The 20,024-nt window shown below is 38.9% G+C and overlaps 1 protein-coding gene across 7 annotated transcripts in view; it reads left to right on the top strand.

The window, feature by feature from the left end:
- Window positions 1–20,024, top strand: part of MPPED1 (metallophosphoesterase domain containing 1) — a 71,868-nt gene continuing 51,844 nt past the window's right edge. For 2 of the 7 annotated variants that reach the window (XM_068656843.1, XM_068656897.1), the window contains exons 1-2: window positions 354–443; window positions 14,625–14,888. In XM_068656843.1, coding sequence (XP_068512944.1) covers window positions 14,737–14,888 — 152 coding nt within the window. In that variant the 5' untranslated portion in view covers window positions 354–443; window positions 14,625–14,736. The other 5 variants (XM_068656880.1, XM_068656861.1, XM_068656887.1 and 2 more) reach the window with 5 other exon arrangements.

Raw genomic sequence — 20,024 nt, forward strand, 5'->3', positions numbered from 1 at the left:
TGGCTGCCTGGCGGCGAGCAGCCCGATACCCCCGGCCGTCATCCCCACGATCTCGGGGGACGGCTGGGCAGGGGCCTCCCCGAGCGGCTGCTGCCACAACTCTGCCCCGGGTCTCCCCGGGGCGCATCCTCCCCCGCGACCCGCCGGGGGCGGCCCCGCGCCGCCGCCCGCTACCCCCGACCCGAGGCGAGCCTCCGCCGCAGCGCCGGCTAGTCCCAGCCCCGGCCACGGCCCCAGCCTCGGACGGGGGACCATGGAGCCCCGGCCGTGCGGGGAGGAGGGGAGAGCCGACACTGGGGGATTCCTGGCCCCCCAAAGGAGGTGGGGGAGGTGGGAGAGGCGGGGGAGGGGAGGCGGGGGGGAGGGGAGGCTGGGCTCCCGGAGAAGGAGACGAAAGCTCTCGCACAAAATCCGGCGGCTTCCAAGCAGCCCCGGCGGGCAGGGTGAGTATTTTGGGGGAGCCCCCGCCCCGCATCCTAACCCGGCGCCCCCTGCCCCTGTGTGGCGGGGGAGGGATCCGAGCGGCCGCCCCGGGTGGCGTCTGAGCGGCGGCTCGGGGCGGGGGGATCGCGCTCGGGGCCCGCTCCCCGCTGCGGGAGCACCGGGGGCGACAGGCGGTGGGGCTGGGGCTGCGTGTGCCAGGGTCTGCACCCTCCCCCCCCTTTTTCCCTACCCACCCTCAATCGCGTCAGGGTTTTGCTTCTTCCAACCCAGCTTCCCCGCGGCTGCTCCTCCGTGCTCCTTAAAAAATAGACCTGTGTGTGTGCCCCAAAGCTGGGCGGGAGAGGGGGAGAGCGACGGGGGGGAAGGGCTTCTCCGAGGAGCAGGGAGGCGCAGGGAGAAACGCCGGCAGCTCCTCTTGCCCTGCCTCTATGCTGCCGTGCCGGAGCGGAGAAAGGGGGTGCGCCGAGGTAAGGGCTGGCACCCTGCTCACGGGGATGGGGGGTGGCCGCCGTCTTGCCCGCTCCCTTCCTCTCCCCGGGGCGCCCCACGGAGCCCGGCCGCCCTCGGGCAGAAGTTAGTTTGTCGGCGGAGTTGTCGCGGAGGGCCCCCCGAGGTGGCACAGCACCCCATTGTGGTGGGCGAGGGCTCGGTGACCTCCAAAGTTTTCGCCTTGGAAGGAGACCTGTGCCATAAGTTTTTCAGGATCCGTGCTGATCTGCGTGGAATGAGTGGGTCGTGCCACTACCTGGTTCGAAGCAGGAAAAAGAAAAGGCAAAACCAGGGAGGGTTAGGTAGGGATTTCAATGCTTTTAATATATTGCTTGCTTTATACCTGTGGTTTGTGTTTGACTCTTTTGGAAAGGTAACATGGAATACATTTATTAATACATATGCTGGGATGTGGACAACGTAGGAGATAAATCTGGGGAACGTGCAGAAACGGGATGGTTTTTGAACATTCCGTTCTCTTTGGCAAATGATCAATAGTGAAAGATTTCTGCTTACACAATCTATACCTTGACAATATCGTAATTAAGAGATTTGCTCATAATGTCTGGTATTGATAACCACTGCAACTTGAGTTAATGCTTAATAAATTTAGTAAGTAACTTAGATTTAAGAAGTTTGTATATTCTGGATAAATTGATAGCTAGGCAAGATTATTAAACTTTGTGATTGGCTTCTGATCAAGTGAACTCTCAGTTACTCAGGAGAGTATCAGTAGACAGATATTTAAAATACAAGACTACATTTTAAATGTGTATGGCCAAGGTTTGACTACTGAAATGAGAGTATCTTTTGAGAAGACAAGTTAAGTAGTCATTATATAATGGTAATTGTGTTGGACTCGTGCATATTAAACTGTTCCATGATGCCAGGCACTGTACATTCTCTGGCAGTGTACTATACAAATGGGGGGTGGTGGTGGTTGTAATTTTTATTTTATGTATAGGTAATGGCCATTCCATGTATGATACATACATGAATTGATCGAAATTAATTGCTCACTGTGAAATTTTAATGGTATATTTAAACAGTTTTAGCTTTGCTCTTCTGGTTTTCTTCATTGTCTCAGGCAGTGACAGAAGAATTTCCGATTTCTTGCTTGTACATTATTCCCTCTTTCTCTCCTCTCTCTGTTCTCCTTCAGTCTAATTTAAAGCACAGTAACTTCTGCAAATACCTGTACATATTTATATGAAGAAAAATGCCCATTTTAAAGATAAACAACTCTTCCTGGTAGACTAGAGCAAATCCCTCATGCCCTGTGTGAAAACCTGTTTTGGTGTTAGTTTGTGATGCCAAACAACAAACATGCAAGAATACAAAGATATAGCTGGTACTCTGATCTTTATTTAAACAGGTCATGGTTTTTATTTAATGCTGTGTGCTCATTACAGAAACTGTCAGCAGGAATGTAAAGCGGACCAGGGTTCTACTTTGGCATACATAGCCTATTCTGACATCAATGTTTCTGCCTCTTGAATTAACGGTTCATAGAGCATGGTGTTGTAGATTTATTTGATTGTATTTGTTATAAGGATTTAGGAAAAAATGCCCAGGATATGTCCTTTAAGGAAAGGAATAAGATCAGATCTGCTGCTTCAGGTGCCGTCCCTTTCACCTGAAGAGTTAAACGTGACTGGGCACTTCTGTATTTTAGTAGAACATGTAGATGTGTATGAAAAGCTTACCGTTTTTTAAGTCAGCAAGAATTTTGCCACTGAATCGGGAGGAAGCAGACTCAAATCCCCTAGAACCAGGTATCTGCTTAGTTGATTATCCAGATGGTTTCTTCTTCCTGACACATGGAAACAGTATCAAATAGTGAATAAAAAAAAATGAGTTTATATTTGAGGATTTCAGTATTTTTGTGCATGACAACAGGTTTCATCTCAAATGATAAATGAACATAGTAAAAATAAATCATGCAGTTCATTTGATTCTTGTTGGACTTTGTTTTGAAGAACAGCAAGCAGTCACATTCAGTGAGGATGTGTAAAGTAATCTCAGGGAAGAGCCTTTTCACATGTTACATTAACATACATTAGACTTTTACAGTGTGCACTGTCAAGTCTCCTAAGAAGACTAAGTATAGTGCTGGTAACTGTAGTTTGCACATACACCAGGTTCTGTGAACACTGTCTGCAGGTAAATTGGGTTTGTGTGAGAGTGTCTGAAGGCAAATTGGTCTCTTATTTCTAACTTAAATACAAGTTTCTGTTTCAATTGTGAATATTCCATGTTTGATTTGAAATATCATCAAGGTTAGTAATGTAAGCGGGTCCTTTAAGGTAACTGGGCTGTTAACCTGTGACTTCTTCTTAGAAGGTCATCCTTTGAGGCTAATGTTATTATAAATAAAATACATGTGAATGTAATGCTTGAATAAGGTTGCAGAATGACAGTCCAGTGTAAGATGCGTTGCAAAAAGGAGCAGAGCTGTAATGATGACTATTCACCTACTTCAGCACTGACCACTTCTAGAGAGTAAAGCAATTCATTCTTTGTGACTGCTCACTGCTTGACCTCCTTGTTGGAACTGTCAACAAGGACGAAAGTTTCGCTGTGATTTGATAGTGGAAATTATATTAGGATTAACAAATAACCATCATGCTATCTATGTAGTAACTTGCAGTTGTAACTGAATTGGGATTCGTTACACAAACCTAAATACAAAATGCTTAGTGTTAGCCATTTAATCACTATTTAAAATGTGAATATTTACCATTGAAGTAAAATTGGCTTTTTAATGTCATTTAAATATGCTATCTATGACCATGCAGAGCCGTACTAATATTGGTGTAACAAGGATTTTTTTACGTATGTTTTTTACTCAGGCTATCTATTTTCAGAGGTGTAATACCTCTGAATACATTTCAGTTGCAAGTATGTTCTTTTACTTATTAGATCTTTTTCATTTATACATGTATGTTAATCAGCAGTTTAGTCCGTCTAGCAGATATGACTCTTTTCAATGCTATGTCTTATGCAGCGTGCCCTCCTGACCTTTTAAGTTCAGTGTCTCTGCCATACAGCTAGTCCAGCTTCTCTTACAGCAGGTGAGGGTCTTGCCATTCAACCAAAGACTGAAGCCAACAGAGCAGCTGTAGAAGCAACATATGAAGGAGACTGATGGTTGCTGATATTTTGGACTGTTTTTTCTCTGCCTTATTCTAATTGGCTGTTTTGCTCAAGCTCTCTTTGCCAGCTCTTGCAGTCGCTTCACTTTTCTTAATGTGTTCTGTAGCGCAAACATCCTGCATGCCGTTTTCTTTGCTTTTTCCTCTTCTCACCTGTGCTGTAATAACCCATCTTCTCTCTGCTGTTGTCTTCTGTGACACTAACCTTGTTTATTCATTCCTTCTCTGCAAAAGAAGATGGAAAGAACATAACGTTCTGTCATTGCATTGATCGTTTTTCTATGTTACTATATTATTGTTTGCCCCTACTCCTTTGTTGAGTTTCTGTACACTGTAAGCTCTTTGGGGCAGAAGCTTTTTGCTGCTGTTTGTGCAATGCCTAGCATACATGTAGTTTGTTTTTGGATTTTGGTTGGTCTGTGGACACTCATATAATAATAAATCATAATACTGGGACTATGTCTTTATGTGACAGCCTTCTTTTTGGTTTTGTGGTAAACCAAAAATTTATTACTTAAAGTTTACCTTCACAATTCTGAGATGTATCTCAGTTTTGTCTCTCAGCACATGTACTGAAGTCAGTACATTCTACATGACTTCATTCAATACATTCAGTGGAAATTCAGATCTGACAGCACCAAAAATAAAATAATTTCTGGTTTCACCAGGTTGATCAAGTAAGGAACATAAAGGAAAAGGATCTCCAAAAAAGTATGGTGATTTCATTTCACTACTTTGATACTTTCCTCCTAAATGTTTTTTCATTTTGGTCTCCCTGTACTTTTCAACACTGAAATATTTGGCTTTGTTTTAGCAGCTTTCAGGTCAAATGAAGATTTGTAGTTGGCCCAAATAAAACTGTCAAATCAGTTTTTTAAACAGCCAGCAAATCAGATGATGTACTGTGCATACAGCTTGGAGTCACAGTTCATTGACAGACAGCCCAGTGAGCAATGATCCAATAAGCATTTGGAGCAGGCTGATCAGTGTTTTGCAAGGCGAGAGCTTCCCCCAGAGCTAGCCAAGCTGGAGTGTACCTTAGTACAACCATTCTCACGAATCTACTCTCAGGAGTAGCCCCTTCAGTTTCAGGGAGAGCAGTGATTTGAAGCATCCCTGTGCGAGAAAGGCACTGTAAGACTGGGTTCTTCTGTTCAGCAAACCAGCAGCTGGACATTTTAGATCTGGTGAATACGCAGAGGTGTCTGACCTGAAACACTCCCCCATCAGGAATGTTTACCTGGGACTACCCCTGTAATCTCTGTCCTCATTCTTTGAAAGAAAGGCTTTCAATATGTTTGTTTCAGTTTCCGGTGGACTCTCTGGGCATGATGTTATGGGCACAAGGAGTGAGTGGTCCAAACAACCATATTTAACATCAAACAAACACATTTAAGTATTTTGTTTTGTATTTTTCCTTTATCAGTCCTGGGGAGGATACCTGTAAAAATAACCAGGGCAAACTCACTGACTCCTTCCCTGAATGTTAATGAGATGACGCGAAGGATTTCAGTGAATAAATGCAGCTTGAAAAGTAGAAACAAAAATTATAGGACAATATTCTCAAAGTTTTGTGTCTAAGAGAAAGATGCATAAAACTGTTAAAATTTTGATTGATTCCTTTTAATTATGTAATTATCTCAGAAGTAGCATCACTGTAGGTGTATATACATGTAAGCTGTGTTCTACATTCTGCCTTATGTATGTTGGCATGCCTGTACTTTGGCATTTCATTCAGCTACAGGTATTAGAGTGACTACTTTTATTTTCCCATTCTTGTGTATTGACATAGAGATCAACAACCCTTCAAGACTGGTTAGTGTTAGATTTCTTCCTGAAACAGGAGGAGAATATTGGCAATAGGAATTCGTCCAAAGCTGAGAGATGCTGCTTCACAAAAAGGGAAGACCCTGTGAGCTGTCCTATGGTATCAAACTGCCCACGTGTAAAGCAGCAGCACCAGCCGCTGATGACCTTAGCACAGGGGAGCTGCTGCCTTTCCTGCTGTCTGCTCCAGGGGTGCTGCCCGCTTGCATCTGCCCTCAGCTACCCCAGCACCATGCTGTACACTGCTGACCATTAGCTACCGCTGCTGGTGGCAGACACTGACTTTTGAGTTCTTACCTGGAAACAAACCAAACTGATGGCTGGGATAATCCTCCACTCAGGATTAGGCTTTGTCATATTCTGTTAAAATTTTGGTATCAGAGTGAACAGGCTAAATTGTATGGGATGTATTCTGCCCTCACATATGTGTGAATGATCCAGTCAGCTAAATTCTGTGCATTTATACACAATTTGCAGTGAAATTGGTTTGGATACATTTCTGTGGCTCAGGCAAGTGGATTTCAGCCAGTGGTGCTTGTACAGATGAAGGCCAGGAAATGAGAGTTATGCAAATTCTCACAAAAAGGCAAAGAAAGAGAACAAAGTTCTTCAGTTACAAATTTAAACCTACTCTGTTTTCTTAAATGTATGTTTCAATACGTACATATTGCTTTTTCTATGTAAATATTTTAAGAGTGTCAAGAGCCTTATTAGAAGACATGCCCAAATTGCAGACTAAAACATAGAATCAAATCACTGCACCCCTAATTTACTCCTATTGGAATGTCCGTTTTTGGTAATTTTTCCAGATAACCAGTATTTTTAGCAATTTTTTCATTAGAATTACTATTATAATTTTAAGACTTGTCATTTTTCTTGTATGAGCCCAGGATTTTCAGTAACAGCAGATTTTGAAATATTGCCAGAGATGAAGGTAATATTTTTTTAGAGTGAGGAATGAGCTTTGTGGCTTTTAGATATTTATTTAAAATTTACTTCCTTAGAGGTAATTACTTAAATAGATTAGCTACCTCGGCAAATATTTTGGCATAAATACAGGCAGCATGAAACCAAAATGCTATGTTTTTCAGGGAAGAGACTTGATTTTCCTTAAGAAAAATGTATTCATTTAAATATTTTATCCAAATGTGATGTTTTATACATTCAGGCAAGATCGTTATGTAGGACTACATTAATGCATTTAGCCTTGGCAAATGTTCAGTCTATTTGTAAATCCTGGAGTATTTCAGTGCTTAAATCTAAAATGTATTTGGTACATTGTAAAGTGCATGTTTAAGAAGACAAAGCAATATTATTAGGTTGTGTTTATTTTTTAAATTGAATAAATTAACAGTTATTTGTATGGATGAGAATTTAGAAAATCACACTCCTGATAATTCAAAATAAAATTAAATGTAATTCAAAATAAAATTAAATCTTCATAAATAGAATGCACAGTTACTCTAGTTTTGTGAGCTCAGGTAGGAAAATTTGAACAGGTAATTTAAAATCATACAATCATCATTCAAACTAAGACTAGCTAAGAAAGTTTAAAAGTGGTAACTGCTTTAACTAAATATAGAATTAGATTTCATAAGCAAATGTGTAATTTTGGTGTTTTCTGAACTCATTGATCCATCTCTTTTTCTGGGTGCCAGGTCAGACTTTGGCTAATAGTAGGTACAATATATTTATATTTATTATTATATTATATTCTTATATTTATTGTTTGAAGAAACTCCACAGAAGTGAATATAAGGGCACAGTTCCAAAAGACAAATTATTTATCATGTTTCTTACTTGCTGTGTCTATAAAATCCTTTTATGGCAGTTAAAACTAACAAGTACATTAGTGTTCTTTACTTATATCATAGTGAGAGAAACGTGTATTTTACTTGTGTTTCAGAGCAATGGAAAAAAGCTAATTTGAAGAAAAAAAGTAAATTTCAGTGAAGAATGTTGTCATACTGTATTTGACAGGTCATTATAATGAGCAAAGAAGAATAATATTTATTTTAGCATGGTGAGAAATAACTTTGGGGATTTTTTTATATTTTTTTTCTAGTTCAGGTTAAAGTAATTATAATTAAAGAGAAATAGAAGGTCTTGTTTAAGTCACTGGATCTTCTCACATACAAAACATAGCTCTGTGCCCTGCAGATCTGCAGTTAACAAATATGCTATATGTGATATGTGATATACATGAAGAGGCACTTCGCTTTGACAGGTGAAGCAGGTGATTCGAAGCAGAGGATAGGTCTTGTGTTTCTTTTCATTGAAGTCTATAGGATTTTGAGACATACAGGTAATTGAGAACTATGCCTGCTGTTTTTGGTTATTTGGATGGAAAAAGTTCTGACTTCTGGTGAAAAGATACAGTCACAGGACTGAGTGTTACTGATTGTTACTGAGTGTTTGCAAATTTAGATTCACTAGCAGAAAACCGTCTCAGATGTGTTTTAAAAAGATGATCCAAAGGCCTTAATAAGTCATGAAGATAATTTAACTTCTTTACCAGAGTCCTTTGAAGAGAGCTGAAACTGGAAGGCATGCTGCTTAAATTCTCTTTCAATTAAAGATACACCATAAGCAAAGGTTTTTGAAAATGAGGGCCAGAGTACAGCGGCATGTGTGCTCTAGTTACCAGGTGAAGATTGTGAAATCCATGGTAAGAGTAATTGTAGAGAGGCATTTTAAAGCTTTTATTCTGATATTTGATAAGCATGCACATCAATATACCTACATGTTGTGCCCTGAGAAGCAGGTGGTTCAGTGTATTTTGTCATCTCAGGATACTCACAGAATGAACTGGTGAGTGTGTTCCACCTTTTATGTGGCAGTAAATCTGCATTACAAAAGTCACCCTAACTTAAACATTTATTTGCTCCTTAAAAGCAGAGATTTCTCAGTATGTGTGGCTATGAAGTGAGAGCTGCCCTTCAGTAGTGGTCTTTCCCAATTAGGTCTGAGGCACAAAGGCAGCCCAGGGACACGTGCCAGGCCTGTGTGTGTGCTGTGGATCGAGGACTTGAGGCTTGAAGGCTGTCACCCTGGCACATTACACCAGAGCTAAACTGACATTTAGAAAAACTAACATTCTCAAATGCCATACTGCTTCTGCAGCTTAAGTGGGGTTAGCTTTCCAAGCACACTTTCTAGGTCCCTGTGTTTGTAAGGTAGAACTCTGCGAAGTTTGTAAAAGGGGTAGATACCTTAAAATGACACCACAGATGGTAAGATGGTAATTTAGATATCATCAAGGAGTCTGATGTTTTTTAAAATATTGTTTAATTCCCATTGTCACTAACTGCAGGTGTGTAACACATTTGCTTTGTGGAAAGAAGCCTTATGGGTGCATATTTTGCTTCAATACATTGCAGTTTTATTTGTTTGCTTTTTAAATGCAATTGGTACAACAAATCATATTCATTTAGAAAGCCTAGTGATCCCATCAGTAGCAGTGTGCATGATTAACCTTAAAATCTACAAGTGTCTCTGTGAACATTTGATTATGCTGCCTTCATTTCAAAGTCTGCAAGTATGTTGAGAGCATTCAGATTTCTGGATTTGTTACATGAATCCAGACCGGTCTGCTAAGGGAAGATTTGGTGGTTCTGGTTTGCTAGGACTTGCATTCAGTTTCAGAAAATGAAGAGAAGAAAGAGGAAAGTGTATCACTCTGGAAAAGCTTTTGGCTGCAGAGTGATTTGCTTAGCTCATCCTTTCCCACAGAATAATGCCTTTTTAGGATTATTTCAGTATTCATTTCCTGATGGCAGAGCTGAAGTTAGCAGCCTAATTCAATTGATTGGCTTCTGTCTGGAGTATGTGAAATGGATATTTTCAATGCAAATAAATAAATAAATTGTTTTTCAGCCTAGTTCTTATAATAAGTAATTGTTTTACTGGGTTGAGTATGTTCACTTAGCACTGGGCTGTCTATAACAATTTGTGTGGGTGGGGGTTAAAACTGAAAAATATTAATTTGTGATAATGAAGCCAAATACTAATGGTTACAAGAATGTTAGGAATGACAATTGGGATCACTGCTGCTCAGTGGCGCTTTTTTTGTTGTTGTTGTTTTTTTTTGTTTTAATAAAGAGCCTACTTCTCTGTGTAAAGGATGATCTGACAGCTTATGAAGAACAGTGTATCATCAGTATGGGGGACAACCTGAACTCTCGATGAAGCTCTAGAAGGGGTTTCTGCTAACCGGTATCCAAGATTTTTAGTGGAAGGTGTCCCAGCCCGTGGCAGGGGTTTTGGACTAGAAGATCTTTAAGGTCTCTTCCAACCAAACCACTCTATCAATCTATGATTTGCACAAGAAGCAGATGTGTGCCTACACTGTCTATCACAAACTCTCACACTCTTCTTTAAGGTATTTTACTGCTGTTGTCTCACTGGCTTTCCCTGAAAAAAATACGGCTTTGATGTTTTATAGCTGCACAGAGATGCCTTTTTTACTACTACGTTTCATTTATTTATTGCCTTCCCAAATCCCAGCTTGTCAGGCTCTCTGAACAAAACATGTTTTCTGTAGCTGCCTCTTTGCCACTGACCTAGTACCAGCATTCTCTTCCTTCTTCATGACATCTCTGTTGTCGGTGCAAAACCTGTCAACTGCCCCTCCTCAGCTCTCTCGGTGGGATGTGCTGTAGTTATGTTGTGCTTCTTGACCTCCAGATTTTTTGTAACCTGGCAGAGGTAAAGTTTTCTCTTTTAATTCATAACTTCTTTGTTATTATCATCATCATAATTTCATCTTGGTTTCTAAATATTGTTTCAGTGACATCTGCTTGAGTCGTGTTGTTTTCAAGTGTAAATTCGTATTTTCTGTTTCTGGAATAATTCTCAAGAAGTCTCAATATTGGTGTTTATGGGCTTGAGACAAAGGGTAGGTGAATGGAGGGAGAAGTGGGGTTGATGGAGTAAGATATGGCAAGGGACAACGGACAAGAGAGTGAGCTGAAGGATGAACGTAGAATGAAACAGAATCTGGGAGTGAAGAAGTGAGATTAAAACAAAGCATTGGCTTGAAATTGAAGAAAAAAGAGAAAATAAGATGCATAAAAAAGCTGGAGAATTCATGTAAAAATAAACATGCCAGCTATACAAGAAGGCAGTGAGATGAAAATAACAGAAATTGCAGGCTGAAAAAGTCAGAAAATCACAATGATTTATGTGAAGACTTAATTCAGCAAAGGACTTAAATATATGTCTGAGTTGAAGCACCTGTCTAGTAATTCCTCAGGAGAGATGGTGTAATCCATATAGTTTATGGCCTGATGCAAAACTTAGTGAAGGTGATGGAGCAATGTCCACTATATACAGTGGTCTTTGGATCAGGACTCTTGTGAACCTTTGAGCACATGCTGGAGAAGGCAGCAAGAAAATAATAGATAGAGAACATTCCTGACATCAGTAAGATGGCTTAGCTGATTTAATAGCTTTTTCTCAGTCTGTGATTCTAACAGCCAGGTTTGCGATATTTATTTTAGCATTCATGTTCTTGCAGTCAGTTTTACATTTCCCTGTGTTTCTCTGGCAGACATCCCACAGCTCCATAAGTCTGGGGGAAGAGGATGGTTAGCATGTTGTTGCTGTGGGGATTTGAGTCTTAGTGTTCTGTATTCGTAATGCTGGGCATATAATGTTAAAACTTGCATGCTATAAAAGCAGATAATTATTCCCTGCTACATTTTATACTCTGGTTTGGGAAAGGAAGACATTTCAGAATATTAGAAGAAAAAAAAAAAGTTACAGTTTTCGAGACTATTGGAAATTGAAACAGAAAGAGGAGTAATGGGTTATCAGCCAAGCTGGAAAGAGACAGCTTGTTCTGTCGAACACCAATAATGTTTATAGTCAGCCAACCACTTATGCAGGAAAGAAACCCTAGACTGAAAGGTAAGGTTCAAAGACATCTGTGTATGTTTCTGACATGAGCTTGAATTAAGCTTGCTATTGAATTATGTTTATTGATTATGTGTGTTACAGTATCTGTTTTTTCTTTAGCACAAGATATTCATGTGATTGCTAGTTATCTTATTTTCAGTGCAGTATCTGGCTCCTTTTTTTTTCCCCCTCCTGTCTTGGATACTTTTTATGTGTCCAGGGTTGACACTGGGGGACTGTCATTTGGCAGAAGGCTCACCAGTACTGTGGTGGTTTTTTTTTTGTTTGTTTGTTTGTTTCTTTCTTTCTTTCTTTAAGTGAGATGTATCTTTCTATATCCTACATTTTATATGGTGGACTTCTAGGTGAATGTTTATGGCTAGCATACTCAAAGGCTGGCCTAATGGTGTGATTCACATGATCTCCCACGTATGAGGATAGATTCCCCGCTTAAAAGAAGTCATGAGCACTAAATGCTGTATGAGTGCTGTACTTGCTGTGCTTTGCTTCTGTTTGCAAACAAAGTTGGAAAAATATGTTCTTTTGAGTTAGTTTGCATTGTTAAATGCTATTTTCCCCTTACCCAGAAAAAGGAAACAGAGCTTGAGTGGACATCGGAGGTGCCTGAATGCGTCTGCTGCTTGTGCAGTGGATTTGATGTATCACTTGAGAGTAGTCATGAAAGACAGGACCAACAAGGAGGCTGACAAAAGCTGAGTCTTAGCTGCGGTAGGCACTGGGATCTTCCTAAGGCCAAAGGGAGATTCTAGGTCCCACCAGGCAGTGCCTTAATGCCTTTGCAGCTTCAGTTCAGCTTCAGTGTAAAGCAGCTTCAGTTCAGTTCAGTGTAAAGTGGGCATAAGCCTTGGTTTATAAAACACAGGGTGTTTTTCAGGTAGTTTGAAATCCTCACATAGAGCCATGGAATCTTAAATTATTAATCATACTAGAGAATATTTCTAGAAGTCACCAGTTCTAATAGTTTCAAACACAAGTAGCTTCACTTGGAACAGTTTACCCCCTATAAAATCTCTGACCTTGCCCATTCAAACTTCTTTACAAATGCATCATGTAATACAGGAAGCTCCTCAGGGAGGGTTCTTCACATCTGCCATCATAATTTCTTATTTCCTAAGTGCAGCGATTTGTACTCGATTATTCTTACAAGAATTATGCCTCCCTTCCCTCCCCCTGCTCTGTCACATTTCGTTGTTCTGTAGCCTGAACAAATCATCTGAGAGTGTTTAAAATCCAAATTTTTATTTGCCGTTTTTCTACCATTTCCTTAACCACTCACTTCTAGGGGAGGGCATGAAGGAATTTGCTCTCATTCTCAGACTGTTTTCCTGTGGGTTGTTACTGACAGCGAGTTGTCGTTATATTACAGCCATTCACCAAGTAACAAAAATGAGCTGAATCTCTCATTCCAGCTTCCTAAGGACAACATTTCCCAAAACAAAAATACAATACCACTTCTTGGAGCACTTAACATCTGTAGTAGTTAGGTGAAGAACTGAAGCCCAGATTTTTAAAGATGCTTAGGTGCTTGTCTCCCACTAGAACTGAATTAGACCTAAGTACCTATAAATAGCTTTAAAAAATTGAGTGAATACGAAGACCTTCCTTGTCCATCACTCTTGGCAGTGGTCCCGTCACAGTGCATCACAGCAGATCAACAAGGTGACGTAAAGAGTCCTTTTTTGCAGAAGATGCACATATCAATCGAATTGCTGCATTCTAGCACGGCTTTTCATGAAATACATCTTCTAAAGCAGATTCCTTACATTGCTAGATGCCCTTGCTTGCATGAAAGTAAATATTTAAGACAGACAACTTTTAAAAAGGACACAACAAAATACTGTAAAAATACCCACCTGTATTCCTGATAATCCATTTTTTATTAAAACTGGAAAATAAAAATAAAATTCACGGTTAAATTACTTTCTGCTGTTTCTAGGGGATACTCTTTACATTCCAGTTGGCTTTACTTTTTTGTTCCTATATCCAGTTTCAGTGCCGTTGTTCTAGACTTGCATAACTTTCAGGGAAAATTTATTCCCTAACATAAAACCTGTATGGATTTTACCTTTTTTATATTTAATAACATTTAACTGTGTGTTAGCCTTTGAATCACTTTCTTTTCTAGTGAATTCGGATTCTGGGGCTAGTGCTGTCTAAGAAGAGAATGTGTTTGAAGGGGGGAGCCCTTCATATCTGTATCAGGAGGTTCTTCAGTGATACAACTAAACCAGAAGCATGTGCATGGAAGGCCCGGTTTGCTCGGTTCCTTGGGATATGATGAACAACCACCTGCAATGCATACCCGTACTAAATGGTGGAGATTTTCTGGAGAATTGATTAAACTGATTCTTTTTAAATAACTCACATTTTAGTTATGCACTGGCATGTATTAAGTTTTGGGTTTGAGGTTTTCTTAAAGGAATATGGGGAATAAACATTCAGCAATACAATTGGGAAAAAAAAAAAGTGTTGACAAAACTTTATTATTTGACAAACCATTCTGAAGAGTGACTGCCTTGTGTTTTAGATCTGTATTAAATGTCTGAAATATCTGAGCAAGTTGCTCCCTGTATTTTTTTTGCAAGCTTACTTCCTCCACCCACTTCCCACCCCCAACTAAAGTATGTTCATCAAATTGCTGGCTTAGAAAGGTTTGTAATTAGTTCTTTGAGCTGTGTGTCTTCCTCCCTCCATATCCTGCTTTTGATCTTCATCTCCTATTAAATAAAGCAAATCCCAAATAAATTAACTGTCAAACAGTTATGCTCCATCTCTTCAATCTGCTTCTAGGTTTTTCAGAGGCAAGTGCTGCATAGGTAAGGAGATGTCATGGTCTTCTTCCATCAATGTAGGAAGATAGCAGATATGATTGCCTGAAAAAGCAGACCTACCCTGTGCAAGCATGGCTTTCGCCCAGTCACACATTATGGCAGCTAGAAGGCATCAGCATAGTAGACTCATAATTGAAGTGGATGAGTACAGCTCCAACCCCACACAGGCTTTCACGTTCTACAACATTAACCAGGGACGTTTCCAGCCCCCACATGTGCAAATGTAAGTATTATAGTTTTGTTACTGCTCTAGCACAGCCTTCTGAATTGTTATTGCCTTGTTGATGTGGTATTTGATGGACCAGTCAAAAAGAATGCAAAGAACACTGCTTTGCTGCCTTTCTAATAATAATTACTATAGTGATACAAAAATTGGGTCATTTGGAAAATGTAAGTACTTTGTTAAAGGGTGGGAGACAGATCATTCCACTAGCATAACTTTAAGGCATAATAGTATTAAAAAAAAAAAGAAATAAACAAAAAGCAGTGGTAATGAAATAAGAGATTGTACAAAGCTGATACTTTCTGCAATCTTAATAGTTGTTTGTTTGCATTATGCACTTACTTATTGATGTAAATAGCTGTTGAAATACCAAGCCCATATCTGTACAACAGATATTGTTTGGTTAGTTATACTACAGCTGCATACAAAGAAAAAATGACATCAATAAGTAAAATGGTGTGGGCACCCATCCGACAACTTACTTTCATACCAACGTGCCGAAGATGCCAAGTGCTTAAAGGGTAATTAAAATAATGTGTTTGTTTCTGACTTCTTATATAATGACAGTATCAGTAAAATTAACTGCTCTAAATGATATACTTGTAATGTAAGTGGAGAATTATAATTACAAAATGAAACCTGCCATAAAGTTTAAAGCATAAAGGAAGAGCAAAACCATAAAGGAAGAGCAAAACAGTAAAGCTATTACAAATAAATTAAGTATAAAATTCTATGGTAAAATATTTTTATAGGGAATAAAAATGTCTGCACCATTTCATTGTGTTTATTAAAGAGAAAAGCAGCCTTATCTTCAGATGAGAAGACTGGTTTTCATTTTTTTTTAAAGGAAACTTTTTTTTCTTCACCAAGACTGAATAAATAATCACCCCACTCACATTTTTGGTATTTAAAATGAATTGATAAATTCCACACATAGAACATGATTTCTACGTTTGAAAAAAGTCAGCAGTTATGAGTGGCTGAATGGTGTGTGACTGTTTAGTGAATGCTTATATACATTCTTTGGCATAAATTAGATACTGTGTTAAAAAAATCTGGAGACTAGCATACACCAGGATGGTGAGCAAACAGTCATTTTTTTGGGGACAGTATATTCGCTTATAGTCTGTGTTTGGGGCTTTTAGGTACTGTTGAAATGCAAACAGTAAAATGAGTCGCGTATTAGCACTGGGAAATATCTTTTGTTTACAGAGCTGGCAAATGGTAGCAAAAGTACAAATTAATGTGGGTTCAGAAATACTTTGATAAATGAAAAAAAACAAATGCAGGTTGCTTTATTTGTCAAAGCTTAGCCATTCTTTGTGCATATTCAGACAGTTCCTGGGCACTCATGAATTTGTTCACCAGTTCTAAAAGCTGAGTGTTTTTCGCTGGGCTGAAAATGAGTTATTTATTAGTATATACTTTGAACTCAACAATACTTTGCTTAAATTTATAACCAGTAACAAATCATATTACCAGAGGGCTTAGAAAATCAACTGCATGATGGAAGTTCAGAACCTAGGCAAGTAGTTGAAAATAAGCTGTCCTTAGAAAATTGTTCTTCAGAAGAATTTAGCAATCTCTTATGAATGATTAATACCATTGAAAAGGCTTGGGCAAATAGAAGAACAGGCTAAATCAATTGAAACATCTACCACAATCTGACCTGCTCGTTTCTTGGTACAGAAATTGTAAAGAATGTTTCTGAATACCAGCAGGATTGCTTTTGCCTCCTATGACTGAATAGAAGAGTGACAAAGAAGGGAAAAGTATGTACAAAAAGTATAACAAAAGCACCTTTTATTCACACAATTATGGGTGAAATCTTAGCCCTGCTTTAGTCGATGCAAGTTTTGTCATTAACTTCAGAGAGGTGGGGGCTTTGCTCTGCATGTGTGGATAGCTTAAAAGAACTACATTGGTGATGTTACAGGCAATCACATACTTCAGACCTGTTCATGTCTGAGCTTGTGTAAACTACTTGAACTGTACTTATTTTTTGTGCTCTTCTTCTGAATTCAATCCTAGAGCTCTTCCTTGGTCCTCAGTGCAGTTCTATATTGTGTTTAATTTTTTAGCATCCATAACATACTAAGAGCACTTTCCTAGTCCCATTTTAGTCCACCATTCCCATGCTTGTGAGATGACTGGGTTGCCAGAGATGAGAAGGGTGATAAATACTGACATTGTTTTCACATCCATCAGTTGTTCCTAGAAAGTTCCTGTCATGTTTCTTTGAGAAACTTTACTGAAGTCTAATGTAAAAACTAACCTTTATTACTGCTTTTTCTCTGAGTTTTTAACTTCATTTTTCAATTTTTCTTTACATTTACCTATTGCTTTGAAGAAAAACAAAAACATTTGCACAAAAATAATCAGATCTTTCTTCCTCTGCTCATGCTGCAAGCAGTGCATTGGGTGTTGGTATGACAGCTGCTGTGGCAACGTGTTACCCAAGAACATGGGGATCGAGCCTTCAGAAATGATTTCCAATGCAACTTAGATGCATTTGTGAAACTTGATGTATGTTTTTACCTATATATGTGTGTGCATATAACTTGAAAATCTGCATCTCTTTTTTTTTTTTTTTAATACCTCTTTCCCATTAATATTCTCTGGCCCACTGCACAGGCTCTGAAAGTTATGCATACTTTAGCAACATGAAAATGCTGTCCATACCTCCCTCCTCCCTGTCCAAACTATAAGGAAAAGCATCAGTATTAGGTGCTGTGTGGGTTGCCATGGTAAGTCTCTTGTTTTTCCATTCAGCTCCAGAGAAGCAACAAGGGAAATGCATCCCTGACACACAACTTGTGGCTGTGCTGTACTTTGAAAGATTTCAGAGGAAGAAGCAGCAACTGCTTTAAAGACTACCCTATGGTGAAAGGTCACTAAGTGGTCTCTTAAATCAGTCCGTATCCCTGGTTTGTGCCAGGGTAGTATGCATAATTTGAGCCAGGCTTACTGGTATGACCTGTAGCTCACTTTGCCAAGTGCTGGGCAGGGACAGCAATAATCAGAAGTTTGTTTACTGAACCAATGTTTAATCTTTTCAGCTTCAACGGCTGTAGCCAGGGTCAGCTCCCCTTCTTTCTTCTTCGGTTGTCCCAATTCATTTTGATGAGGAACTCTGTGAACTAAATGCAGCACCCTTCAAATAGCTTGTACCTTAAGACAACACTCACTCACTCGTTTGAAACCCACCATCCTCCTTTTTTGGTACCATCCATGGTACCTCCACTCACCAACCATGGGGCTCCCTCTGTGCCATCTCTCATACCTGCAAAAACAGAAGCATTCTTTATATACAGCTCCATTGTTTGAGGTTGGGACCTGCCATACCTACCCCACCATCTAATTCTTTTCTCATCTTCCCTTCTCCATGGGCCTGTGACCCTCTCACAGCATACATACTCCCTCAGCCACCTACATAGTGTTTGCAGTTGGTGTGTCTCAGGGTCCAAACATTTCTCTCTTTTTCAGATGGGTTTCACAGTTTCCACTGTGTGCATACTTACGTGTATGACCAGCACATACATACTGTTCATTGGGTATGATCACATGGGTATGAACAAATATACTGTGTTCATTAGGTATGATCTGATCACAGCTAATTTTACACGTTACCTCATATTTGGGTATTTTCTTCTCAGAAAATGTCACTTTAGAGAGAATGCTATAAGGTACTCATAATGGTTTCTCCAGTGTCCCTGTACAGGAAAAAAAAAAAACTCATGAATAGCTGATGTTTAGTATAATGGCTTAATTAAAAAACAAACAAACAAACAAAAAACCAACAACACGCCTTCATCCTAAAAGGTGTAGGAAAAATAGTTAAAAAATAATTTATTCATACCCTAGTTTTGTAGTTGTGTTGTAGAAAATGCTGAGTTGTTTTTTTGTTGTTGTTGTTGTTTTTTTAATATATAACATAATTTGAATGTTTTAGATTTTATTCACTTGTCTAGTGAAGTTTTCAGGAACACCTCAGTTTACCTGTCTATAAATTTAATAGAATTATTCTTTGACTTAGTGAAAAGACCATGTGATTAAAAATGATTATGTTACGTCTTTCAAGTAATAGTTTCTATTGAAAACTACCTGAGTCAGTAGACCTACTGACTCAGGAGTAGTATTATTAATAAAAATCTCCTAACTTTTTTTGAGAGTTTATTTAGATAACAGTAAGATCCTGAATTGAAGCACAAGCAGCAAGGCATGTATTATATACTGTAACAATAAACAAAACAAAACTATTATTGTTTCTCCTTTCAAAATAAGTGTTTTAAACATAAAATAATTCATAACATTTCTGTATGCCTCTTTGGTTTCTAGTGACATAAATATGTCTTCTGCATCTCTGAATTTTTGATTTTATTTCACCAGAATTCCCTAATTGGAATAGCAGATATGGTTTACCTGCATATAGATACATTTACTTCTAAATATTGTAACAAAATATAGATTGAGGGTATAAAATTGAATGAGTTGGAAATAAGTATGACTGATATTGCAGAGAGGTGTTCTCTGCTTTTCTCTCCTAAATCATAAGTAAGTCTCATCAAGTTGGGTCAGATCTTTTATTTTCCTCAGCTTAGAATAACGAGATTGGGCTTTGAACAATGGAGCCTCAACCCTCACAGCGTCTGATTTCATTTAGTATAATTAAGCCCGGAAAGTTGCCACATTTGTCCTGACAGTAGTCAGGCTTGAACGTAAATTTACAGTTGTTGTCAGGAGTGTTCTTATCTTGTTTTGCATTACCACACTGAAACATATCTCCAAAATGTATTAATTAAATTTGTTATAATTAAAAAAATGCATTTAAATATATTTGTGTTTCTAAAATAAATCTTTTCCCCGTGTACCGTGTAATCATATTTAAACAATGAAACAGGATAGCACAGTTCCTTTGAAACTGGCAATGCCTTTGATTTATTTGTATTTGTTTCAGAGTTGCTGCCATAGTTCAATCTCTTTTCCTTAATCTCTTTAAATTAATACAGCTACCCAACAAATACTGAAAATGTTGTGATGTGAACATCAAGAATTTTTACACCTCCCATTAGTGATAGGTTTGTTTTAATAAATCCCTTCCACCAGACATATCTAGAAGACTGTGTAGTCTTTTGT

Source organism: Anas acuta, chromosome 1, assembly GCF_963932015.1.
Source record: "Anas acuta chromosome 1, bAnaAcu1.1, whole genome shotgun sequence".
Lineage (NCBI taxonomy): Eukaryota > Metazoa > Chordata > Aves > Anseriformes > Anatidae > Anas > Anas acuta.